The sequence below is a fragment of the Miniopterus schreibersii genome (genome assembly GCF_964146895.1).
Source record: "Miniopterus schreibersii genome assembly, chromosome: 12".
NCBI lineage: Eukaryota > Metazoa > Chordata > Mammalia > Chiroptera > Miniopteridae > Miniopterus > Miniopterus schreibersii.
In genome coordinates, this window is record NC_138112.1 from 28,297,118 (window position 1) to 28,324,685 (window position 27,568).

The 27,568-nt window shown below is 36.5% G+C and overlaps 1 protein-coding gene across 20 annotated transcripts in view; it reads left to right on the forward strand.

The window, feature by feature from the left end:
- Window positions 1–27,568, forward strand: part of DLG2 (discs large MAGUK scaffold protein 2) — a 1,618,243-nt gene that overhangs the window by 1,061,046 nt on the left and 529,629 nt on the right. For all 20 annotated transcript variants that reach the window (XM_081155084.1, XM_081155073.1, XM_081155097.1 and 17 more), the window contains one exon: window positions 21,069–21,119. In XM_081155084.1, coding sequence (XP_081011210.1) covers window positions 21,069–21,119 — 51 coding nt within the window. The remainder of the gene's footprint in view (window positions 1–21,068; window positions 21,120–27,568) is intronic.

Below are 27,568 nucleotides of genomic sequence, written 5' to 3' on the forward strand. Positions count from 1 at the left end.
AATATGGTGTGCCGCAGAATTTTAGTAATTAGTTTATGTGTGCCATGAGATGAAAAAGGTTGAAAATCGCTTCTTTAAGTTAATGAAGCTTCCACATTCATTCATTTCCATAGCCCTTTCTAAGACCCTACGAGGGATCTTTGCAATCTTGTTTTTGTAATTGTGTTATATTTCTTAAAAACAAGTTCCCCACATTGTATAAGATTCAGATTCCACAAAATCTCCATCCACTCCTGAAAGCACACCTTCTACTGTAAGAATTATTGTACTTTTAGTGTTTGTTTTGAGGACTATGATTCTGGCACCTCTATAATTGGTAAATGATGTTTAATCAATTTTCATACACTTGAGTCTGCAGATAATAAAAAACCCAAAGGAAGAAACTCTCCAGAGGTGATCAACATTATCTCTTAACTTATGAATATTCCATGTGCTCATTTTCTCCAGACAGATGACTTCATTTGAAAGTAATAGAAAAACACAGAACAGCCTGCATGAAGTAAACAGTGCTTAGTGTAGATGGATCATAACGATACCAGCATTTTGGCATAACTTTGTGTGCAATGCGCGGAGTCCTTCCAGCTTTCTCTGGAGGATTTAAACACATCCATCCACATTCCTTCATAGTAGAATGGAAGCAGAATATATATGCTGTCTGGAATTGTTGAAGCCACCTACTCTACTTAATTTTGATAAAGTATGTCATATATCTGCAACAAACACATTTCTGAATATAATTAGTCTGTTTATTTTCTTCTTTAACAAAAGGGATATTCCACAGTGAAATCTGATTTTTATAGCCTAAGTTTCTTGGAGGTAATAAAAGTGGACAAAATATTTTTAGACATGGTTGCAATCCAAAGGAAAGTCTATTTTCTCTTCACTGAAAATTTCCTCTCCTATTATTAATATATTTTAGAATTGTTTTAGCCTAAAGCAGTAGCGAAAATTGGGGAGGTAGGCATGCTTTTATTATGTATACCTGCTGACTTTTATTCCCTTTTTTTACCTTTTTAAAATACAAATAATTCAAAATAATTTTTGAAAGTTTCTCTTGTGCAAGAGAAAGCTTCATTGGTCTTCATCTGGGCCAAGGAAAGAGTAACAAGTAGAATAATACTCAGTTCACTGGGCTGAAGTAGATTTTCATTTGCTTCCATCTTTATGTTATAATGGAAACGCCAGAGAGAAATACTCAAGCAAAACCAGAGGGTTTAATTACACACTGGAGATCTGAGAAGGTTATAGTTATTTTTTTGTAGTTTACTCTGCAATGAGAAGTAACAGATGCCATTCTTTCCAGTTGGTTCTGTTTCTAGAGGGTTTTTTTTTTTTTGAGAATTTCAAGATTTTTTTAGAAGTGAATTTATTGAGGTGACATTGGTGGATAACATTATATAGATTTCAAGTGCTCAGTCATCATCTATATATTGTATTGGGTGTTCACCACAAGACTCATCTGCTTCCATCGCCACGTATCCACCCTTTAACGTTTTCTACCCCTCTCACCACCCCCTCCGTTCCCTCCAATAATCACCATACTGTTATCTGTGTCTATGAGTTTGTTTTTATTGTTTGTTGTTTGTTTTACTTAATCCCTTCACCTTTTCTCTGAGGCCCACAACCCTTTCCCCCTCTGACAGCTGTCATTCTGTTCTGTTTGTTTGTTTATTTTGTTCATTAGATTGCACATATACGTGAAAGCGTATAATACTTGTCTTTCTCTCACTGACTTATTTCACTTAGCATGATAATCTCTGGGTCCATCCATGTTGTCACAAAAGGTAAGATTTCCTTGTTTTTAATGGCCAAATAGTATTTCATTGTGTAAAATGCACCACAGCTTTTTTATCCGCTCCTCTATTGATGGGCACTTGGGCTGCTTCCAAATCTTAGGTATTGTAAATAATGTTGCAATGAACATAGAGGTGCATAGATTCTTTTGAATCAGTGCTTCAAGTTTCTTCCGATAAATTCCCAGAAATGGAATTGGTGAGTCATAAGACAGGGAGTTCCATTTTTAGTTTTTGAGATTGCTCCATACTGCTTTCAACAGTGGCTGCACCAATCTGCATTCCCACCAACAGTGCATGAGGGTTCCTTTTTCTCTACATTCTCGCCAACACTTTTTTGTTGCTTTATTGATGATAGACATTCTGAAGGGGTAAGGTGATATCTCACTGTGGTTTTAATTTGCATCTCTCTGATGATTAGTGACCTTGAACATCTTTGCATATATCTCTTGGCCAACAGTATGTCCTCTTTGGAGAAGTGTCTGTTCAGGTCCTTTGCCTATTTTATTTATTTATTTTTAAATATATCTTTATTGATTTCAGAGAGAGGAAAGGAGAGGGAGAGAGAGAGATAGAAACATCAATGATGAGAGGGTCATTGATCAGCTGCCTCCTGCACGCACCCGTCTAGGGATCAAGCCCTCAACCCAGGCATGTGCCCTGACCAGGAATCTAACCCAGACCACCTGGATCCTAGGTTGACACTCAACCGCTGAGCCATGCCCAGCCAGGCTCCTTTGCCTATTTTAAATTAGATTGTTTGGTTTATTGAGGAGTTGAGTTTTATAAGTTCTTTGTAAATTTTGGATATAACCCCTTATCAGATATATCGTTGGCAAATATGTTCTCCCATTCAGTGGGTTATCTTTTCATTTTATTGATGATTTCCTTTGCTGTGCAAAAACATTTTAGTTTGATGTAGTCCCATTTGTTTATTTTTCTTTTGTTTTCCTTGCCCAAGGAGCTACCAGAAGAAATATTGCTACCAGAAATGTCTGAGATTTTACTGCCTATGGTATCTTCTAGGATTTTTATGGTTTCAAGTCTAATGTTTGTCTTTAATCCATTTTGAGTTTATTCTTGTGTGTGGTGTAAGAAGGTGGTCAAAGTTTCATATTTTTGCACGTATTTGTCCAGTATTCCCATTATTTATTGAATAGATTGTCTTTAGCCCATTGTAAGTTTTTGCCTCCTTTGTCAAATATCAATTAGCCATAAAGATGTGGGTATATTTCTGGGCTTTCTCTTCTGTTCCATTGATCTACATGTCCATTTTTATGACAATACCATGTTGTTTTGATTACTTTGGCCTTCTAGTATAGTTGGATCAGGTAACATGATTTTTTCCAACTTTGTTCTTTTTCAAGGTTACTGTGGCTCTTCAGGGTCTTTTGTGATTCCATATACATTTTTGGAATATTTGTTCTAGTTCTGTGAAATACGCCATTGGTATCTTGATAGAAATTGCATTGAATCTATAGATTGCTTTGGATAGTATGTATATTTTAATGATGTTAATTCTTCCTTTCCATGAACAAGGTATGAGGTATTGGTATTTTCTTTAATTTCTTTCTTCAGTGTCTTAAAATTTTCCAAGTACAGGCCTTTTACATCCTTGGTTAAATTTATTTCTAGGTTGTTGGTTTTTTGATGCAATTGTAAAGGAGATTGTTTTCTTAGTTTCCCTTCTGATAATTCATTATTGGTATATAAAATGCCACCAATTTCTAAATATGAAATTTGTATCATGCTACTTTACTGAATTTATTTATCAGTTATAGTAGTTCTTTGGTGGAATATTTAGGGTTCTCTCTATATAGTATCACGTCATCTGCAAATAATTACAGTTTTACCTCTTCCTTTCCAATTTGGTTGCTTTTTTTCTTCTTTTTCTATGATTGCTGTGGCTAAGATTTCCAGTAATATGTTGAATAAAAGTGGTGAAAGCAGAGATGCCTGCCTTGTTCCTGATCTTAAGGGAAATGCTTTTAGATTTTGCTCACTGAGTATGAAGTTGGCTGTGAGTTTGTGATATATGACCTTTATTACATTGAGGTGTGTTCACTCCATTCCCACTTTGCTGAGAGATTTTATCTAAATCAGTTTTGGGTTTTATCAAATGCTTTTCCTGATACAATCATGTGATTTTTATTCTTCATTTTGTTATGTGGAATATTGCATTTATCAGTTTACGAATATTGTACCAAACTTGCCTCCCCAGAATAAATCCCACTTAATCATGGAGTATGATCTTTTTAATGTAATGCTGGTTCCAGTACCAAATGTTCTCCTTCTGAATTCTTCCCAAAGTTTGATGCCTGGAGTATTGTCTTAATTTATAATTCTCTAAGGATGTCTGTTTGACTAGATTCCATTAATGATGTTGTCAGATAGATGCCTCTTTGAACCAGTGCCCCATACCATGGGCTTTAATACATTGTTATTAATGAACCCACCAACAGAAGTTTGGTTACTTACAGAAGGACCTAAGCACGTTCATTGTCAGCCACTTAAGAATTAGATATAAAAATCACTCTTTAATGACATAAAATTATTATTTTAAAGCAAACATGTCAATAAAGTAATGTGGAACCAATTCTGATTTAATATGAGAATATTTTCTTCTTTCCCCAAATATTTTCTGAAGAGTAGATGTCACCTAAATAGCAATGTCTATTACATTTGACATGATTAGTAGTGTTTATATTGGGGCCCTCTGGGATGTCAATACAGTTTCACATATAAGAAATGCTTTTTAAATTGTCTTTTTCCCCCCAGTTTATTCTGAACAAAGATAATATATCTCCTTATACAGAAAGCCCACATGGTCTTTATATGTGTGTCCTTAACTTTATTCAGGAAGTGTTTTAGATCTTGTTCTTGCTTGGCAATCCCCTAAATTATCCTACCACTGTATGAAGGATAGATTTTAAAAGTTGTGCAGAACAGTGCCATATTTATAATATTCATCCACTCCTGAGAACTTAAAATATTTTCTCATTGTAACATACTTCCTTTTTTTAACCTGGGAATAGGAAATATATGTCCCCTCTTCCCTGTCTTCTGGATCATATCATTTTTCTCCTTGTAAAGTACAAATAAAAAGGATTCCAAAAGTTCTTGAACTCAGGCCCTCATGTCTATCAACTGTATCTTAATGGCACAGTTTGGACTAACCTAACTTTCTGTGTCCTTTTATATCATCATTTATGTTCTAGCATATCCACACAGTATTATTGGCCTAGTTGATAATAGTAGTCCAGAGAAATCCCAAGATGTTACTCTATACTTTTGTTTCTCTATGATCAGCATTTTTTTTTTCTTAACTGTCAATAGCAGATTTAACAGAAGGGCTTATGCACAAATTACAGTTTGTTCTTGAGTTGACTGCTAGAATGTGAAACTGAACTAAATGTCCAGAGTTCTTCTCTCCACTATCACACTTTCTACCCACTTTATAGAGTCAAGTTACAGGCTGTATTCAGTTGTCAATAATAATTTATTAACTGTTTCAGGATCCCTGCAAAAAAGTATTTAATGTAAGCTACTTTTTCTAACCAAGGCCTTTATTTTAAAAAGTGCAATGAATAGCGTGATGAAGCATTTCAGAAAGTTCTAACTTTGGGTCTTTGTAACAATTTATTAGCCACCAGGCTTTTCTAGTTTCCGTGTGAATGGCCCTTTAATTTTGAGGAAGTTTAGCCAAAGTTTTTCTTTAAGAAAAGGAATTTTTTTTTAATGCAGTTTCTTGAAAGACTAATAACCCATCTTGTCCAAGAGAAGACCAGGTAGTTGCTATTATGTTCTACTAACGTGTAAGTGTCTAAAAATTTACAACCCTGAATTACTTCAGAAACATTTTGTGCCTGATCTGCATGGTTTGCATTGGCTTCTGGATCCCAATTCAACTGTGTAACAATATGGTACATTAAATCAGATTCCATTTAGAAATTACAGATTTAACCTTTGCAACAATTTCTGGTTATGGCAAACTCCCTGTAGTCTAGGGAGTGCATCAGATGCTCTCACTGTGGCATTCTCTTGGTCTTTTTGTTAATATAGGCCTCTAGAGTATGATCCCCTCTCCTCCATTCACCATTTCATTGCCTATTCATCCTTTGAGACCATTTTAGCATTACTACCCTTGCAAAACCTTTTTCTACATACCTCCTTTACTCCAGTCAGGGCTATGTGCATCCTCTATGGACTCCCTCAGCACTGTCTTTCCACCTTTATAATAACACTTACTGTGCTGCCTGTCTTTCACCCTAGTCTCCAAGATTCTCAAAAGTCATTTAAGCAGTAAGACATTAGCATTGACCATTCATTGGTCCTAACATTGGCACTGACCCCTTTTGAACCTACAGTGTTCAACATTCTCAGAACCTAGTGAGAACCCAAGACATATACGAATGCATGGATGAGTGAATGAGTGATGTAGTGTGTAATGGACTTCACTGTACACTTACTATTCCGTGTTCAACTTTGAACCTAGTGAAACAGATAATTCAGTGACACTTCAAAAATCTTTCAAGAAGGTCACTGTGGATGGTTTTTGCTGGCATATTCAAAGTCTTGTTACAGACCACTCTTTCTTTCCGCCTAGTAATCACTGTTTTTTGGCTCAGTGGGCTGCTCCTTTAAGGGTGTATAAGCAACTTTTTGCCAACACTTTCTTGCTGGAGGAGTCGGAGGAGCAGAAGGGAATATTTAAGGAGAGCTGTGGCTTCAGGGTTGCAATTTTAAAGCCCGTTTTTATAAGAAATCAGTCTTGTTTTAAGTTTTTACTCCAATATTAACTCAGTAGGAAAACATTTTCTTGCAAAGCTTGTGAAAATAAGTTTAAGTTCTCAGGTTTTCAAAAAGAGTTCTGAATCAGGAATAAAAAATTTAAACAATCACCCCAACTCTATCATTTGTTCATTGAATGTGGTCACGGTACTTAACCTCTCTAAACCTCAGTCTTTTCATATTTAAAATGGGTATAAAACCATTGCTATCTCATAGTAAATAATGTATGTGAGAACACCTTGAGATACTATTATTAAACAATGATTCATTGACATGGACAACAGTGTGGTGATTGCCAGGGGCAGGGGGAGTGTGAGTAGATATGGAAGAGGGTATAAGGGGGGCATGTAAATGGTAATGGAAAAATTAAATTTAATTTTAAAAATGTATCTGTAATTGAGGGGCTGAAAAATTCTAAATTGTTAAATTCCTAAAATTCAGATTTGAGGTGAACAAGCATATTGATTATTCAAATATTTTCTCATGTATATATTCCCACATAAAATTGTCCACATAAAGCATATAACTGCTTTATTTTTAAGTCTAAGTGGCTCCTTCAAGATCCCTGAAGCTTTTTCCTGCTCTAATAACTAAATCCTTGATCCAAAACGTTGTTCTCATCAGACCGCTTGCATATTTGGATACTGGCAAGTTTATAGGAATCTGCATTTAAAATGAATTAGAATGTTAGCTAGAAACCAACAGTGATTGTATCCTATGGGAAAGCGGAAAGCTGTGGGCATTCTGCAGATTCTAGGCAGTAGTGGTTACATTTTAGTCTTTCTAAAAATCTCTTCTAAAGAATACTTGCCACTTTACCAAAGCAATTTGCCTTATGTTGAGTACTTATTCTTTTTTAATCCTGTGTTTAAGGCAATCATATATGTTACAAAGGGAAAATCCCTATGATATCAATTAATCTCTTGAAGCAGCCTGAAGACCTTTAGCATAAACCCTCCAGGAAGATGCACTTCATTGCCTTTAAGAGACAAGAGATGTAAAGCAGTAATCTTTCTTCTCTTTTTTTCCTTTTTTTTAACCTGCTTTAATGCTCATATGAGCAGATTCTGCTGATGACAATACCAGGCATACTTACCACCAAGGGAAAAATTCCCTTAAAACTTTAAATCCTTTTTCTAGACATAGGACTAGATGGGTTCTCATTGATGTAAAATGTATTTTCTCTTTTGGTTTTAAAATGCCCAAATTCCATAGCAGCAATTGGGTGAAATAGTCCTTGGTCAGGTTTGATTTATAGCTCAAACAAGAGGGAGGCTTCTTTCATTTTTTTGTGATGCTAAAGATAAAATCTATACAAGTACATTGCTTCTGAATCTTTATAAACCCCTCGATCTCAAAGAAAATTGACAAACAACTCTCAAGAGGCCTTTAAAACCAAATGCGTGCTCCGAAAATAGGAACTGCCTTTTATCTGACTTCTTTGTAAGCCTAGATATCTGGAAAAGTATTATAAAAATAATGAATATAATAAGGATACACCAACTTTGTTCTTACTAATTTTTAGTAAGAAAGAACACTATCATTTTATCACTTGATTTCAGAGGGAAACTTCTACATCTTAAGATTAATTATATATAACGTATACATATGAAGATTAATTTATATATGAAAAGATTAATTTATATATACAAATTAATAAAGTTTATGTTAATAATGTTAATATATGAAAGGGAACCTCAAGGGTTACCCTCTCAGCTTCCAGCTGATGCTGTGGCAGAACCCCTAAAAGCCCTGAGAGCTAGGCAGACAAGTGTCCAGAGATAGAGAGATTTGGAGTATCCAATTCGAAGCCCAGAGCTCCCTGTAGTAACAGCTGTTGTCATGGCCACAAATTCAGTATGCAAAACCCCTTCTAAACTCCACAATCTGGTCTGAGAAGCAGACGTAGAAATTTGAGCTTTAAAATTTTCCTTTAAAAATATATTGTTTATATTTTAGTCTCTATAGTCTTCTATTTGATCTAAGTTAATTGAATCTAACAGTAGAAAATAGTGTAACTCAAGAAGTCCTCTGTAGGAGTACTGAGCACAACTTAATATATATGTGTGTGTATATATTCATACACATATATGTTGATTTTTATAAAATTTCCTACAAATAATAGCCATTAATCTCCCCACCTATTGTCCCCCACTACCAACACACACACACACAGGTACTCTATTTCTCTCTAGAAAGGTGAAAAGGCAGAATTTAAATGTGCCAATGGCAGACCTAGAAAAAACTTTAAGATAAGTATAGTAAATATTTTTGAGGATTCACTAGGTGCTAAACACTAAACCTTTGTAAAATTTTATCATTCGATCCTTATACAACCCAATGGGATCACTATAATTACTATCCATTTTGTAAATAAGGCCACCAAGCTCAGAGAGGTTAGGTAACTAGCCCAGAGCTCTGTAACTAGAGAATGGGAGAATCTTGATGTGAATCCACACAATCTGACTCCAGAATCTCAGCTCCTAACCACCACACTAAGCTCTTTTATGCCATCAAGTTGAACCATGTGGAACTGCCATTTTGAAGTCAAAAACAGTGAAACATCAGCAATTCCACATGATTCAATCAGATTCTCTCTCACTTTTAGAATATAATCTACATGTGCAGCATAATGTAGTAGAAACAGCTCTGGGTTCAGAGTCCTAAAGATCTAGATTCACATCAAAACACTTATTTTTACTAGCTGAACACTTCTGAGCAAATCATCTACCATCTCTGAGCTGTTGATTCATCTATGAAATAGAATAATAATATCTGCCCACATAAAATGATTATGTAGAGCAAATGTATGAATGTATGTGAAAATAATATGTAAATTATTAATACTATTGTTAGCATAACCTGAAAAAAGTTACATATAAACAATTTGAAACTTTACAATCTCCTGCTTGTATCAGCTGGTGAGGTGAGGGGTGGTGAAGGGGGGGATAGAAACAACATTAAGCATTAGCTCCCTGTCATGAGCCTAAGGTACTTTGAGAAAGGCGAAATAAAATAAAGCAGCAGAATGCTTTTCCTTAGCATCTGATCCAAAAAGATTGATCTGACCTTTTTTTTTTTTTTTTTTTTTGTAGCAAGCAGCCCAAAGCTTTTTTCCAGAATCACACAGAACTTAAAAAACTCCTCCATGTGATCTTGATGAAAGAGCAGATGAATTAGCAGGGTGATGGGGCACTGTCTCTCTTTTCCAAAGTTGTCAAGATAGTGACGGACTTTTAAAATCAGATGAAAAGAGATCATAGGAGTTAACAAAGAAGGTGGGGATAGTCACTCAATAAATATTTGTTGGTTGATGGATTGATCTTGAAGGCTGCTGAAAGGGTGACCTATAGTGAGATGAAAAGGGAGACAGCTTATTGTTAGCAAGGCTCAAAGTAAAATGATCAGAGAAATTAAGGCAGTTCACTCCTTTGGAAACTGACAATGGCAAGTGGGACTTTTGAGTACAAAGGGATTTTAAAGATTTATAGCAAATAAGAATGCCTTAACATAAGGTTCAAATGATTTATTTCTTCAATTACTATTTTAGAAATGGCTGCTATGAGCATTTGTTATTATATTATTATGATAGGTGCCAGGCAGAAAAAAAAAAAAGGTAGTACCTCATCTGAGCAGGAGGACAGTATTTCAGGAAAGATAAAGTTCAGGCTAAGGAGCTGGACCTTGAGGAAGACCACTCTGCAGCAGGAGAGTGACTGTGCTACGTATGGCCAGGAAGAGAGATGAGTGATTTAACATTAGACTCTCCTTAATTAAAGCACTCAACATTCCCAATTCTTTCTTCTGCCTTACTGGCACTCATTTTTCGATTTTGTTCAACAAATTTGTATCGAGAGTATTATGCTAAGTGAAATAAGCCAGTCGGTAAAAGACAAATATTGTATGATTTCACTTATATGAGAAATCTAAGAAACAAAATTAACTGACAAGACAGGCACCGATACATGGAACAGGCTGACAGCTGTCGGAGGAGAGGGCAGAGGGGGGCTGGATGAAAGAAGGTGAAGGGATTAGCCTAAGAACATATATGTGTAACCCATAGGCCGTGGCCAGAGGGAAGGGGCGAGGGTCGGGGAAGATGGGAAAAGGAGAAGGGTGAATGGGGACATTTGTCGTAGTGTAAGCAATAAAAATAAAGTAAAAAAAAAAAATTGCATTGAGCACATACTTCTCACCACTAAGTGATGAGATGGATGAACAAGACAGTCCTAGTTTCATGTTGCGTATGGCTGTGTAACCTCGGAGAATGTATTTAACTTAGAAACTTGGCTTCCTCGATAGTAAAATTAACGTTAAAATGTCTAGCACTCGGGATTATTGTAATTATTAAATCAATTTATGATAGTGCCTGGCATGTAGTAGATTCTTAACAAAAAGCAGTAGCAGCGGCAGTAATAGCAACCATTGTTATTAGCTTTGGGGGGAGAATTGTAGACAATAGTGTGATGAATTTCAAGGACTGACAAGAAAAAGTTTCTGACTTCATGAAAGAGGCAGCCTTTGGCTGACAAGATTGGAAGCTTCCCCCTTCCCCAGATAGAACCTAGTCCATGAGGGCAGGGGCTTTGTTTTTTCACTACTGCATTCCCAGGACTTATCATAGTACCTGGCGCATTCTAGGCATTCCGACATATTTTCTCTAATTAATTAGGATTAAATAAAGACATTTAGGGTAGCATATATGATATTCATAAAGATACCAAAGAAAGGAGGTTCTTCATATAAGTTCAGCACAATTACTTGGCTAGAGTACATTTTAGAAGATAGGAAGCAGAGTCTGTAGCTAGAAAGGAAGGCTGAGGACAGCTAATGGGTGACCCAGAATGTTCCTTAAGGATAAAGAAAAATTGTTTAAAGCCACTTGAGCAGCAAAATTACATGATGAAAACATTGCTTTTTAGGAAGATAAATCTCAAAAATATATATAGAAAGAATAGACTGATGTTGAAAAATGATTGAGGCAGAAATGTTTTTAAGAAATTATATCAGTGGTCTTAAGCAAGTGATAAGGACTTGAAATAAGATGTTGGGTGTTAATAACAAATGTGAATGATGTAAATGAAAAATAGGATTCCTTTAACAAGCGTATAGAGTGGACTAGAGGAAATGATGGTTATGATTAGGCAAAATAATTATTTCTGTTTTAGACTTATTGAGACTGGGGTGATAGAAGAGCACTTACTTAGAAAATAGAAGTTGGAGGAGATGAAAACTCAGGTAAAGATTGTACAGCAATAGGGGCAGACCTTGGTGAATACTCATATCTGGCAAGAGGGGGAAAATGGTCATAAATACTGTGGACAGGGCAGTAGGAAGGAGACCAGTGAAGATATAGACTGTGTTACAGAGGAAAGGGAAGGTTCAAGTGCTAGTCACTCCAGAGTGTCCAATGCTGCATGAAAACCAGGGAGAATCAAGGGGAAGACCATTGTATTCAAATGTGGGAAAGTGTTTTGTTGCTCCCTAAGAGTTTTTTTCTTACCGTGGTGGAACAGAACCAAGATTGCAGGGGTTTGAGGAGGGAAGTTGAGGATGAAGAATGTATGACGCTGATATTCTGCCAAATACTATAGTTGTATTATACCCAAGGGAAGAGGAAATACTCTTGGCTACCTGCTTATATCATCGTATCTGTAAAGTCTCATCTTGTGGTCAGCGCACATTTAGTGTTTCTGTTTCTCTAAACCTTTAGCCCTGTGATTTGAGCTCTTGATTCTCTTGGACACTTTCCTTGCAGTCAACCAAGTGGTTTGCCTATGGGGGTGGTGAGGTGAGAGAAGGGCTTGATAAAACAGAAACCTGGTGTAGTATGATGCCTTTACAACCATCGGTTGATTGTGTTTTTAACATCATTTTCTTCTCTCAAAGAGAATGTTCAAATTTACAGAATATTTAATCCCAGAGAACAAAGCAGCCTGCCTCAGGCTGGAGCCAAGCGAAAGCAATAAAACCACCTGTTCTTACACCATCCAGCTTACGGTGCAAAGCAAGAGAGCAGAGCTGGGGAGAAGTGTGCCATTTCCAAATCAGAGGCAAATCCAGTTCTGCACTTATTAAGTGACTATATTTTTCTTTCATTTCAGAAGCCTTCAATCAAGACAACTTTGCATATATAAAATGACTTTGTCTTTATACATGTAAGGTTGAACCTTAAGCTGTTTGCCTTGATTTCTCTTGACAGAAATAACAAAAAAATATACATATTACAATTTTACAGGTAAAAAGCTACTTAATTAAAAAACTGGTGTATAATTAAATGAAAGAAGCACACATAGTAATCATTAGCTGTGATCATTTTCCTAGACCCAAAGTTCTGTATTATAAAGTCTTAATAACAAAGGCAGAGAAAATAAAACCCAAAGAAAATTGTTGAAGAGTGGAACAGATTATAAGATACTGACTATTTTTTTGTCTTTTTAGTGGGAGCTATGATTTAGCAGTTCACTGAGCTCAGAAACTTGATTAATTAAGATTAGAAGTTGTAAATTGAAATCAAGGTTTACTTATATAACACATTTAGTTGAATAATAGGAATAGTGCTCTTACAAAAATTAGAATCTTAGCTGAGAATATCAATAATTATTTTTATAGTTTGGGAGTGTTTATTAAGAGTTAGAAATACTATGATTAGCTTCTTGTAAAACTGCTTATTTTAAACCAGCCTCATTATAACTGAATAATATCATAAAATAACGACATGCATGCCTTAGATTAAAACAGGTGCTTTGCAAAGCTTAAATAGAAAATCTTTTGCTTACCTCTAAGTGTTTAAGTGAACAATATTGACACTTAGACAAATGTGTATAATATATAACAAAAATGGAGTCTAACAGCTTGTAAGTGGCAGAACTGGTATTGGAATTCAGGCCTCTTGGATTCTAGAAACTAAGCTTTTCATTTCTCTGTTACGAATCCTCTTAATGTGAAAAGAGGGCATAATTTTAGGCAGTGGAGATAGCCTGGGAGAAGGGACATTAGTTTGTCACAGGTAGTGAGTGATATACAGCTTAGCTGTGGGCTGCAAACCTCCAGCCTTTGTCCAATGATGCTCTCGTCCCAATAGGAGCTGCCACGCTGGTAGGTTGACTTTAGTTTTCTCATTACTTGATTGTTTTTCATCCATTCAGGAGAGAGTTTTAAAGTTAAATGTGATGAAAAGATGGAGATAATAAACATGGGCCTTTTCCAGTTGTTCTTTCTTTTGGATTACAGTAGAGCAAACTCCCGTACTTTTTTTCTCTTTAGAAGAGCAAAAGCAATAAAACCACCTGTTCTTACACTATTTATTTCCTTTTATTTCCCAAGAAGCTTTGAGATCTTTGAGGATGGTACTGTTTGTTGGTGATGTTCTTGAGTGGAGCCAAAGAGAGTGGGCAATCCTGCCATTTCATTTCCTCCATGACGCGTAACCTCACAGATTAGGAAGAAACATGGTAGACATTCATGGACTTTAGAGAGCTACCAGTTGGTAGGATGATGGGTTGCTGATTGAGATCTTTGGAGTAGAAGTTAATAGAAAAATCCATAATGGGCAGGTGTACCTTGATTAAAGTGACAGAAAAAGTAAATATGGTTTAAACAGATAGGAAGAAAACCCTTGATGCCAGAAGGTCAGAGCTGAGAGGCACCTCAGAAATTATCGGTCTGCATAAAAGAATTAAAACATCATGCCCTGCCCAAGGGTACCAGCATATCAAACTACAAAATCAAGACAGGTCTTCTGTCTTGATCAATCAAATCAATGTAGGTCTTCTGACGGTAATCCCAGGGGTCTCTCCAGCAGAGCACTCTGAAGAAGCAGTTAATGCTGTTCCTTGGTGGGCCTGTCTCTCTCCAACCCATTCTGATGAGCACCTGCCCATGAGAACATTCAGTCCGTGTCCCATTCTCTATGAAGCTTTTTCGGGCTCCCTCTAGGTGAAATCACATTTTCCCTCCTCTGTGTCATCTCTGCAGTTACCATAGTCTGCAGGCACCTATCACAGCAACCATATCACTTTGTCACGTGTGTCCATTTATTTGTCTCTCTGCTAGTCTGAGACATAGAAGGCAAGAGTTATATCTCACTCACCTTTGTATCTCCAGGGCTCGTCTTTCTACCTAACACACGGTAGGTGTTCAATAGATGTTAGATTAATGTTTTAATTGATTATTTTAATTAGAGATTACCAATGCATGCCTGTAAAAAAGATTCCTGTGATGGAGGGATTAATTCAAACCTCATTTCATAGGAAAAGACAACAGTGGGTAAGGGCTGCCTAACTTACTTGAAGGTGGAAAAGAGTTTAATGACAATTCAATTTTTGGAGTTCTCTGGTGACTTGTTTCTAAAGATTTTTCTGGAGACCTGCTATGAATGAGGCATGGTGTCAGAGGCTGTAGTGGAGCAAAAGAGTATTGTATAATCTTTGTCCTCATGAGACGGTGATGTAAGGAGAGCAATGCGAGTAGCTTTAGGGAAGTGAGTATCAATAGCAGAGCAACCCAGTGGTCAAGACTGACCAAGAGCATGTTTAAAAGGAAACGCCAGAGTGATTGGACAGAAGACTGGGAGAAAGTCCAATTACGGTAATATTCTGAGTGAAGGCCACCCTGACCTGATTTGGGAGAGAAAGCTAAGATGATTCCTATCCGCAAGACAGCATATTTTAGATGGGTTCAGAAAAGAAGAGTGTGGGTTAGAAAAGGGTTTTGGTAGATTTTGCAGAGGAAAGAAAGTTTGTTTGCTTATTAAATAATATTTTATATTGTTGAGGAAATTAGCAAGAATACAATATTGGATCAAATGAATCTTGTGGCCCTTGCAGATTGGTAAGCCAGAACTAATTGGAATTTCTCTTAGTGTTAAAGACCTACTATGCACTAGGCAGTTAATAATGTATAATCTCATTTATTCCTCCCAACAATTTCATGAAGAGAATTATGTGGTATGATAGCTAAAATTTATTTATCGCTTGAAGATGTGTGCTTAATGTTTCACGTAAATTATCTAATTTAATCCTCACAATGACCATATGAGGGAAGTACCATTCTACATATGAGAAAATTAAGGTTTTGAGAGATTAAGGAAATTGCCTACATTTGCATATCTCATGAATATTGGCCTAAGATCAAATCTGTGTCTATTTTTTTCACTCTGAAACCTATATACTTACCTACTGAGCATAAAAGAGCACACACAGAAGTATAAGGAGCCTAAAACATCATGACATGTTTGTTGTAAAAGAGCCTCCAATAGGAGAGAAGGATGACTATTGGCCGGATAGTAAGAGGAATACAAACAAGTGTGTGGGTGTGTAGAGTCCACGCACACAGAGTCCATTTGATGGTGGCTGAGGCTCTGTGCAGTAGGGTTCCTGAGAAGAGCTGATCTGAGCTCAGAGGTGAAGATATTAAGCTAGGAATGCTGAAAGGCTTAGATCCTGTAGGAACTGCATCCCCACTGGCAAGCAGAGTCTTCTTCGAGAGCATCAAGTTTTACCCATGCAACAAATCTTTATTGATTCTTTGATTTTTCTATTTCCCCATTCACGTAGTCGCTGTGGGTCTGAGTGCTGGACAGTGTGGTATACGCTGCAGCCATAGATGGAGCAGAGGGACATGGGCCCTGCCTTGCTCTGGGAGTGGCAAGACACCATAGAAACCAGACCCTAGTCCCCATGATCATCACATTTCTCTCAAAGCCCGACAGCTTTATAGTATACTAAAGCTATGACATTCAGAGTATGCCCAGTATTTTTGCCAAAAGCATCTTGGCCGTAGACATCTTTGCCATAAGCATTTTGCCATATAACTAATGGCCATAAGACAATTTTGCTGTAAAAAAGATAAAATCACAACAAATAAAAGAGGGACATTAAAAAAGATACAGTGAAACATGAAAAAAATGAATAACAAAATTAAAGAAACTTTATTTAAAATGTGTGTTGCTTCATGCCAAAACTACTCAAATAACTAATTTTATTTTGTGGATTTTACCTAAGCATTTTTCTTGTTCTGTGAGAAATGTGGGCTAAACTAAATCTGCACCCTCAAAGAGGGCCTTTGACCTCTCTTCTCCCAAGGTGGTGTGTTTTAAAATGAGAAACGAACTCTGGGACAAATCATGGTCATTTGGAAGAATGCTAAGAATTTTAAGATCACCACCACCATACCTACTTGTCACCCTAAAGACCATTGAAAGAGCTAGCTAAGATTCTGAGATTTATATGTAGAAAAATGGGAGTAGATTCAAGAACTTCCTCAATGGAGAAATGAAACCGAACTGACAACTAGCTTAATCTGCCAAACTTGGTTGAATGATTCCTCAATGGAGAAATGAAACCAACCAACCAAACAAAAAACACCCCAAACTGTCAGCCAGTTATTTTATGGCAAAATTGCCTTACGGCCAATTAATTGTGCCATGAGAATGTTTGCAGCAAAGATGCTACAGTTCAGATACCTAGAACAGATTCAAAGACAAGTCATGTGTATTATATCATAATTACTTATAATAAAGGTATTATTTATCATGTACTATACTATTAAGGAATCAAATCTATATGCAGAAGGTCTTCAAATAATGTTTCATTCAACATCGTTTCGTTTCAACATTGATGAGATGGTATTGACTCCTGTTTGTACCAATCAGCCTATGGTAAAATTGGTTTTGTTATATGTCCTTTTGCTCACTGTCGCAGAATTTCTCAAAAATGTTAAGTGAGGACTTGCTGTATGTAACAAATAGTAAATAGACCTGTATAGATTTGCAGGTGGTGACAGTGGGGCTCTAGTACACCTCTCTGCTTTGTATATTGGACATCACACTTCTATGAGGCGTTAATATGTTTGTGTTTGGTGCCTCTTTGAGAACTGCGTGTTTCTTAAGAATAGGAATCATATCTTAACATCTTTATTTTCTCAGTCCCTGTCACACTAAGTAATACATCTTGTAAGCTCAATAATTACTCATTGAGTGGAATTGTATTTAGTCTTAAGAAGCTTGATTTTTCTGTTTTAGCACTTGTTACAATATGCGATCTGGGGATATATAAAAATTCATTCATCTCAGATTTTAATATGCTACTAGCTTTAATAAAATTACAAATGTGGCAAAGAACAAAAGAAATAGAGAATTCATTACTTAAGATTCCAATTAAAGAACACTAAAATATAGAATAATTCACATGTGTTATTCATAAAAAAACCATTTTCAGGAGATAAAAATACATCTCAAAATCAAATTATATTCTCATTCAGGCAGGTGGTTACCATAGTACTGAAGGGAGAAAAAAAGGGCAGTGAAATTAACTAGAGGGTGTCAGAGAGGAAAAAATCATGTAAAGCATTCCAAGTTTATAGGATTAAAACTTTAAATACCAAGTTTGAATTTGAGTAGGTCACTCTGTCATCTTCACTTCCCTGTGATGCCAGGAAGGCTGCATGCCCAGAACAGTACAGGACAATGTGTGGCATTAATTTGATTTTCTGGCCACCATAGAAACCTACCAGCTGTCACCACAGAACCATTAGGTTCAAAAATATCATGTATTTGAAGAAAAACAGATTTTTTTCAAAACTGGGAAATTGCATCTACTTTGTTGACCCTCCATGTCTACAAAACTACCAGCCCTTTCACTATTCTAGTCCTAAGGTGGAGAGATGACTGAGTGATGGTCACTGATACAGCTGGAATAACAGAAACCCTCGCCAAGCAGCCACCCAGGCCCCAAACTATCAGGACCATTAAGATTACTAGGGTATTTAAATGCCAGGGGAAATATTACTGATCAAGAACAGCAAACAGTTATATTTGGCAGAATTCTTTTCAGGAAGAGAACTTTGTAAATTGAAAGGCATAAATTAATAAACTGATAGGGGGGTAGAGCAAGACCACCAAGTAAGTTCAGACAATAAGTTGTCTGTAAAACCCCCAGAAGATGGTGGAGGTTCTTTTGTTTTGTTGAGAATACAGCAAATTATGGCTATGAGGAGTTACTGTTCATACCTCTTGGTTCTTTACCTCTTAATAAGCAACCACTCTTCTAAATAAATGTGGGGAGAAAATATTCAAAGAATATTGCTTTCGAAAGTCGCTAAATTTTCACGGATGTCTTAAATAGAGGTATTCTTAATTCTTTCTAGCTTATTTTTTCCTCCAAGGTCTTTGCCAAGGAAGGTTGTAGTATGTCTTGCCTTAGGGGTCCTTAGGCAGAACATATAGCATGCTCTCCTAGTGATGAGAGAATGGACACTAGAACCTCTTAAATGTCTTTCCTGAACTCCCACACTGGCTCCTGTGATACCATGTTTTATATGTTCTTCAACTAAAGGCTGAAATGTTGCTTCACTTATGCTAAAAACCTTTCACATCTTTATAATTTACTAAATTCTGTTGTAGTCATAAGATGCTTTCTTTTAAAAGCAAGGTTACACCCAAACCCAGGTGGCACTGTCCCTTCATACGAAGATATCCTGAATTAGGCAAATGAAGTTCCTTTCTTAGGTTGAAAACTAAAGACCCATGAAGTAAATATAAGTCTGCAGTAGTTCATGGAGCTGACCAGAGAACGTCCGTATACTAATTTGGCTATCTATATATAATACTTCTGGGATCTAAAAGTCAGCATGTATGATCATAGAAATGTTAAGCAAAGATTTTTGTAGACCATGACTATGTAACATATGCCACTACAATATATTTGTCTTTTAAGTACCACCTCACAGAACATCTTTCACCCTGAGCCTTTAGATTTTATTATCAGAAGCTTGTTTTCTTCTCTTTGAAGTTTGTTTTTTCCTTTCCGAATAATGTGAAGGCTTCACTCTAGAGAGGCACTGAAGCAAAGGAAAGCTTCCAGGAGCCCTGCCGAGAGAATTAAAATATGTCACATTAATTCAGTTTTCTCTTTCTGCCCTCCCCCTATTAATTCCACAAAGTTATAAAAACAAACAAAATGAATTAATATGAAAACACACACATACAGAGGATTTGAGTTTTATTTTGTATTTTTACACGTAAAAAACAAAAACCTCCATAGAGCAGCTAAAACTTTCTAACCTTATTAAGTCCTCTTCTATGAGTCATTAGGTTGCTGAAGCACAGAAAATCAAATTTGGTTTAGGGCTGTTTAATAAGGTAGTAACACAATAAAATGTGATTCACCAATTAGCTCATGTAATTAGAAAATCAAAAATATGCTCTAAGTGGCTGGTGTACACACATAAATACAACCTATTGTCATTCTTTGTATTTGCTGATTATAGCTATAATTAACCTTCAGTTGATGTTACTACATCCCAATTCCCTATAGGAGAGAATTCACAAATAACTGTGTTTTAAAGCAGATGAATGAATGAAGCCCTTAGTTCAGCCAGTCACTCATTCACTCTTTTTTTTTTTTTTTCTCATTGATTCTTTCTTGCCAGGTTTTCTGTTAGACTATCAAATCCTTGCCTCCATAGAACTCTCAATCGACAAAAATTATGTTTAAATTCTTCTAAAGAAGGGAAAAGTCAACTGAAGTTAGAACTCTACAACAATGATGGTGTTATAGTTAAAAATTAGTCTTTCTTGCTGATTCCTAAATGCTACTGATGTTGCTGAGACACATATAAGAAAAAAGAAACTAGCAATTGGAGAATGTTTTTGCTCAGAAGCTTTACTGGTTCTAAAGGACTCTGTGATAGATAAGAATGGGAATTGAATATTTGTTGGATTATTTTAAAGCAACTCTTTATACATGCTGTATGCACATCTGTTGAAATCTAAGGCATAGGTTATATATTGCCTGGCTATATTTTAAATATATTTCCCTCTCTACGTTCAAATCAATTCCAGGTCTGGTTGAATGGTTAAAACAGTGTCTCCTTAAAAATTTCAACCATATCATACTTTGCCCTTTTCTTATTGCAACTAAAGTACATGGGCATGGTTACATGGTCTAGGGCTTCCCAATAAATATAACAAGAGGATTATAAGGATGAATTAGCTGAGTTTAAGCCAATAAGGAAAAGTCATTTCTTACGTAACATGATCATTCTTAATGATATTTTACATTTAAAAAAATGATATGGTTGTGCTACCCTTAAAACTGACTTTTTAAGGTCATATATTAGTATGCATCCATAGAAATTTTAAAATATCTTAGGAAAATGTTTCCCTTATAACCGTAACATTGCTGTTGTGATGGTTTATTCTTTGTAAATTCACAAAGCATATTTTGTATTGTTCTATCTCCCTCAAAGACTGCAAAATTCTAGGGGATGCAGTAAGTTTTGGTTTTTTTTAGTAGTCTCATTCATATATTTTAGAATAGCTTGGATTATATTTTATTTGGATACAAACATACAATTGCACATCAAGAAAGTGTAGTTTATTCATAGCCAGAATGAAACTTAACCCCCAAATGTTATTTAAAATGAAGTTGTCGCCACCTCACTACGTATTTAATCACTCTCTTTCTTTTTTCCTATTTACAGGTCAATGGGACAGAAATTGAATATGAGTTTGAAGAAATTACTTTGGAGAGGGTAAGAAAAATCCAATAATCCAAAGCCCCAACCTTGCTTTCTACATTCTGCATCCTAAGGGGTTGTCTTGTGAAATTACATAATTGTATATCATACCCTGGAAGTTTCCAACAGGGCTCACAATGAGAATATTAATAAAATTCTTTCTGTGGAAGGCCTGGGGACAAACAGACCAAACATCCAGAGTGTTCAGTATATAGAATGCATTGCCAGGATTTGGAGAAATGAATAGGAAAGACAGAAATGTTCAGTGAGCTAGCGCAGTATTTCTTCCGTTTGTTTTCATTATTGTTTTGCTATACATTTTAGATACATTACAAAATATTTTATTTATGTGATATTAATATAATCTTTATAACTACCATTACCATACATTTTTAAGTTTAAAAAACAAACAAACAAGTGATGGATTTTAAAAGCACCCCTATAGAGAAAAATGCAGCAACCCTGCAGATCTCTGAAAATATGCTGGAAGGATTTGACAAATTAGGAAAATTCTGTGCAGCGCAACCTGAGTACGTAAAGATAAGAGAAAGGCCAAAAATGACCTACAAAAAAAATGTTTTTACGTGACCAAACAGCATTAACAGGATTCTCATCAAAAAAAGGGGGCTGATAACATACATAAACCTGTGCAACCTTATTAATAAACAAAGAAAGCAATGATACTAAACAGTTTTCATCTACCCAATTGGCAAGAAATTTTAAAGGAAGGTTAATATTTACTGCCATTGAGTGGGTCTGGACATTGGTGCAATCATAAATGAACAACTTGGAAGAATGTATCAAAAGCATTAAAATGGGCAAACTTTCTACCCAGAATTTGTACTTATTGAATTATACAAATACACAAAGGATGTTCATATTGGTGTTTTTTATAATAGTGAAGAAATAAAAAGACAAATGTTTAATAATACATTATTATGTGTCCATATAAATAGAAAAATCATATTAAATTATATTGTAATAGTATTTTTAAATATTTAATTTTAAGGATAGAGATGTAAGTAGACTATATTACTAAATATATTGTTAAATTAAAAATCAAGTTTTACAGTGTTATTTAAAATATAATCCACTAAGCACAAACAAAGGTATACATTTATAAATATATGCATAAAACCTAAAAGGATACACACCAAAATGGTAAAAGGGTTAACTCTTGTTAAGGATTTTGGGGGTGATTTTTTTGCTTCATCTGTTTATTTATATTTATTTCCTAAACTTCCCATACCAAACATATATTACATATATAACAAGAAATAAAAATGAAAGTGCATTTCCTAAGCTACCATTCAAGTATGAATTTACACTCAAGACCTACACTTAAATTTATTTATTTTTTTTTATATTTCACTTTCCTGAGTCAGGAAATTTATCATTCTTCCTAATTTTTATTGAGTGTGAGTGGTTTTAAAAGGAAATTTACATTGAAGATTAAGTATTTGACAGATTAGTATTTTAAAGCTTACGTTATGAACTCTGATAAAATTTTAAAGGCATGCTAAATGGAGGAAGCTTATGGAAAATTTGCCCTAATGAGAAAAAAGAACACATTTCCCCTTCTAAATTATTAATCTTCTCTACAGAGCTGGCTATATAATTTGTGGGGCACAGTACAAAATGAAAATGTGGTACCCTGGTTTAAAAAAATAGTAAGAATTAAAAGATGGCAACAGCAGAGCATTACACCAAGTGTGGGTGGCTCTGGGGCCTTTCCCCACCCCCTTCCTTCCCAAGGGCATTCTCCACCCCACCCTTAGCACCCCCAACTCCCAAGCCTCTCTTCCTTCTTCCACCTCTCAAGGTCTGTTTCTCTCTCTCTTCTCTTTCTCTCTCTCTCCTCCCCCCCCCCCCCCAGCCAAGCTCCAAGGGCCCTTCTTTTTCTGTAACTTGTTTACTGACCCCATTTCTTCTATGGCTCACTCCTACCTTTGTGACTTCTAAATAAACTTTCTCTTATAGTTTGAAAAGTAAACAAACAAACAAACAAATAAATAAATGCCAAGAGTGAGCCCTTCTATATATAGGGCCCTCTTTGCACAGATTTCAAACTCATTAAACCAACCTTCTCTCTCCCCATACTCCACACATATCATTGTTTTGAAAACCCTTGGTTTTACAGGTAAAAAACGTAATTAGAAGCTAATGTTGGTGTGAGGTACAGCATTCAGGAGGAGTCTGGCAAATGTGTGTTCTAGTCTGGGTTCTGATACTTGCTTCATGACCTAGCGTGTCATCTCACTCCCCCTCTCCCTGCCCTAGGTATTCTGTTATACTCTAAATCTTGTCATTGCCATCCATTGCCTCTCTCTCCCAAAACCTGTGTTAAAAGCATCATCTTCTCTGAACAGCACCTCCTTTTCGTATTCACCATTTATTCTAATACCTCCACTCTAAAAACTCTTCAACCTTATCGGGACCTTGAATCATTGATTCCACCATTTCCCTTCAGTTTTCACCCTTCATTAAGCCCTCCCTTCCCTCCTAACTTAGTATATATTCCAATTATTCTTCTCATACACTCAGCATTTTTAATCCTCTCTCTTTTTTGTGTTCATCCAACAAAACCTCATCTATGGTTAATCTACCATCGTGAAACCAACACCGTCCTACTGACTTCATGCCAGCACCTGGGCAACGGAGCCTGGCTACAGAAGCACTCGCTCATCTCACTTTAAAATGATAACTATTGATTTCAGATGGACCCTCAAAATATCCTAGCAATTCTTACACATTTATTTAGAAAAGTTACTTTCTCATTCCCTAGGACAACAATTTCACATCTCATTTGTGCTCCTCAGATCTCTAACACCCCCTCCCTCATCCACAGGCTCACCTGTTGACCTCTTTTTATATGTCCTAGAGAAAATCCAAGCACTTAAATGAAAACCACTTACTTTCCTACCACCAGGTCTGCAAGTGTGATCTCCCTGTTACAAGGAAGGAATTTTCCCTGCTCCTTTCCAAGGTCAGCTCTTCACTCATGACCTGGACTCTGTAATTTCTCATCCATTCAAAGACTTTGCCTCTGCAGTTTTCTCCTCTCTCTCCTGCCATATCAGTTTCTCTCTCACTTTTTCTTGGATAAATTTAATACAGACATGATATAATATTTCTCATCTTAAAAAAACAACAACAGTCTCTTGACCAAAGTTCCCCTCCTATTACTGCCTTATTTTATTTTGCTTTACATAATAACTAGGAAAATTGTCTATTTTTATTGACTCTGCTTTATTACCTCATTTTCTTATTTTAACCTATTTCATGCTTGCATCCCCACAATAGTCCTAACATCACCCCTATCAAAGTCACGCCGGGGTCCATCTTGCAAAATACAAGTATCAGTTCTCAGTTCTGACTGATTTCTCAGCAGCATTTGATGCAGCAGTCATTGCCTCCTTCCTCAAAGGTGTTAATTTCTTGGCTTCTGGAACAAAACACTCCCCTGTTTATTCACCACCTCATGGGTGCTCTTTTTCAGTGTCCTTGCTGGCTCCAACTCTAAATATTGGAGCACTGCAGAAACCCAGTGCACAGACCTCATCTCTCCTCAAACCCTAGGCCATCTCATCCAGACCCATGGCTTTAAATATCAGCTACCAGCTGGTGATTCCCAAATCTGAAGTCATTACCTCCCCTGCACTCCAAATGTGGACAGCTAACTGTCCAGTTGGCATCTCTGGTATGTTCCCAATAGAATTTATGATTTCCCTGCACTCTCCACCCTCTGGGCCAAAGCTGCTTCTAGCCTAATGTTCCTCCTCTTAACTAATTGGTTCTATCATTTTTCTTATTATTCAAGCCAAAAAAAATCATCTAGGCATCTTGCTTAATTACGCATTTTCCCTCAGCATCCAGAGCAAGCCCTACTGGTACAACCATAAAAATAGATTTCAAAATCAATCACAACTTGCCACCTGTTCTGCTGAATCCTGCTCCAAACCAATATCATCCCATGTCTGGACTACATTTCCCCTCAAAGTAATCAGAGTAATCTTTTAAAAAATATAAACCAACCTTGGCTTGTTTGACTCAATGGTTAGACGGTTGGTTGGCCCATAGATCGAAGGGTCTTGGGTTAGATTCCAGGTCAACAGCACGTATCTCAGTTGCAGGCTCCATCCCCAGCCCCAGTTAGGGCCAGTGCAGGAGGCAACCAATCTGTGTGTCTCTCTCACATCAGTATTTCTCTCTCTCTCTCTCTCGTCTCTCCCCTCCATTCTCTCTCTCAAAAAAAAAAAAAAAATCAATGGAAAAATTATCCCTGGGTGGGGATTAACGAATATATATATTTGTTCCACCAGGTCATGTCACTTTCATTCCTAAAGCCCCCCAAGAGGTGATAATTATACTCATCATCACCATCTACACGGCCTTCTACAGTGTGACCCCTACGTCTTTCTCCAACATGAAGCTCTCACCACCAACTCCTTGAATATATTCTACTTTAGCCACACTGAATTTCTCATCATTCCTTAAAAAAGCCAAGTTATTCCCACCTATAAGCCTTTTTATCAGCTATTCTATCTGCATGGAAAAATCTCTCCTCGGATCTTTTTATAACTTGGTCTTTTCATTATTTAAAGACCTACTCAAATGTCTCCTCCTCAGAAAAATCTCCATTTGCATCCCATTTAAATTAGTACTAGCATCCCAATCAAGGTAATCCATAGTTTTATCTTTTCATTGCATTTACCAATATCTGAAAGGTATATTATTTATTGATTGATTGTTCACAATGTTAACATCCATTCCCCCCACTAAATATATATTTAAATATATAATCACTTCTATATTCAGCCCACCTCCAATGGTGTCTGGAATGCACTAAACATTCAGTGAATATTTGGCTCACAAATGGGTTATGCCTGTACCCTAGCCCTGCAAGTACAGTGAAGTAGAGATGCATGGCCTAATTTTGTACCCCAGCCCTATCACTTACTGGTTGAGTTACTTCGAGCTGAATACTTAACCTATCTGTGCCTCAGTTTCCACTTCTGAAAATGAGGCTGAAGACTTTGGAATTACCTCCTAGGACCCTTGCGATGATTAAATGAGTCAATATAAAGATTTAGAACAGCATGCATAGCTGTTCTTAACACTCTCTTTGTGTTAACATGGTAGTTCTCACAAACGTTATTTGTCAGAATCATTGAGGGAGCTTATTAAAAACATAGCTTCCAAGTCTCAATGAATAATTTACATTAATCTAGCAATAACTTCTTTTATACCAGCTTTTCTTCTTTTTCTTTTCAGTTACTTTGTTAGATGTCAGACGTCCAATGATGAAGTAGTTGTGGTCATTGTTATATGCCTTTATAGCTTACACTTTTTCTACATTTAATCTCTAGAACATTTACTTTAGTAACAAACTCATCACACTTATCACATTTTGTAATATCCCTATGAGGTGGATATTTGCTAACTCCCTTTTACATATTAGGACACAGAGGCTTGGAAATTAAATCACTTGTCAAACGTGATAATGTTAGCAATGGATGGAGCTAGGATTCAGCTCCATGCCCACAGACACTAGAATTTAAGCTCATTGCCACTGAGTTAAACTGCCTTCAGAATTAAGTTCAAGTGTCATTTCCTCTATGAAGCTTTCCTTGACTTCCCCTCTTGGGCAAAAAGCCCTTTCATAAATTAACACAAGTAGAAAAGTTCTTACATTAAATGATGAATAAAATCTCTCTTTCTTGATGGAAGGAATTTTATTATAGTGTTCTTTATATTTCTATGATGACATAAAAAGAAAAGGGAAAGCCACTGGGCAATTCGAGGACAAGTTGACTCCTCCTCTACATGAGCATTGTTCATGGCATTGGCCACTTGGTACCCATGGTGAATCCCACAAATGTTTTATGTACCTTTATTTGTCGAGCCCTTACTGAACAAAGGCACTGGGTCACAGTCCTTGTTTCATAGCATTTTATAGTCTGATAAGGACACAGAGAAGTAAGTAGGCAGAAAACATAAAGAAGAACAGAATGCTGAGGATTCCTGGCCCAGAATGGAGCACTCCCTGAGGCATTGCGCCTGAGCTGGCTTATGGACCCTGAGAGGGAGCTAGCTGTGGGAAAGGGAGTGGAGGCAAGCGGCCCCTCAGGCAGGAAACAGCATGTGCAAATGTTCAAGGGCCCATGGAAAAGTAACATGTTCAAGGAACTGCAAGTAGTTCTGAGTGACTGCACTGCAAGTTATAAGTAGGATTCAGACAGAGAGACCAGCCTAGAGAGATGGAGAGAGCTGAGGACATAGATGCCTTTTATAATAAGCAGAAGGATTTCAGTTTTATCGTGAAGACACGGGAGAGCTTGAGGAGAATTTTAAGCAAAAAAATGACCATCATAGTTGTGTTTCAAAAAGATCACTCTGGCTGCGATATTGGCTATACATTTCATAGAATTCAGGAGATGATGCAGGTAGGCCACTCACAACAT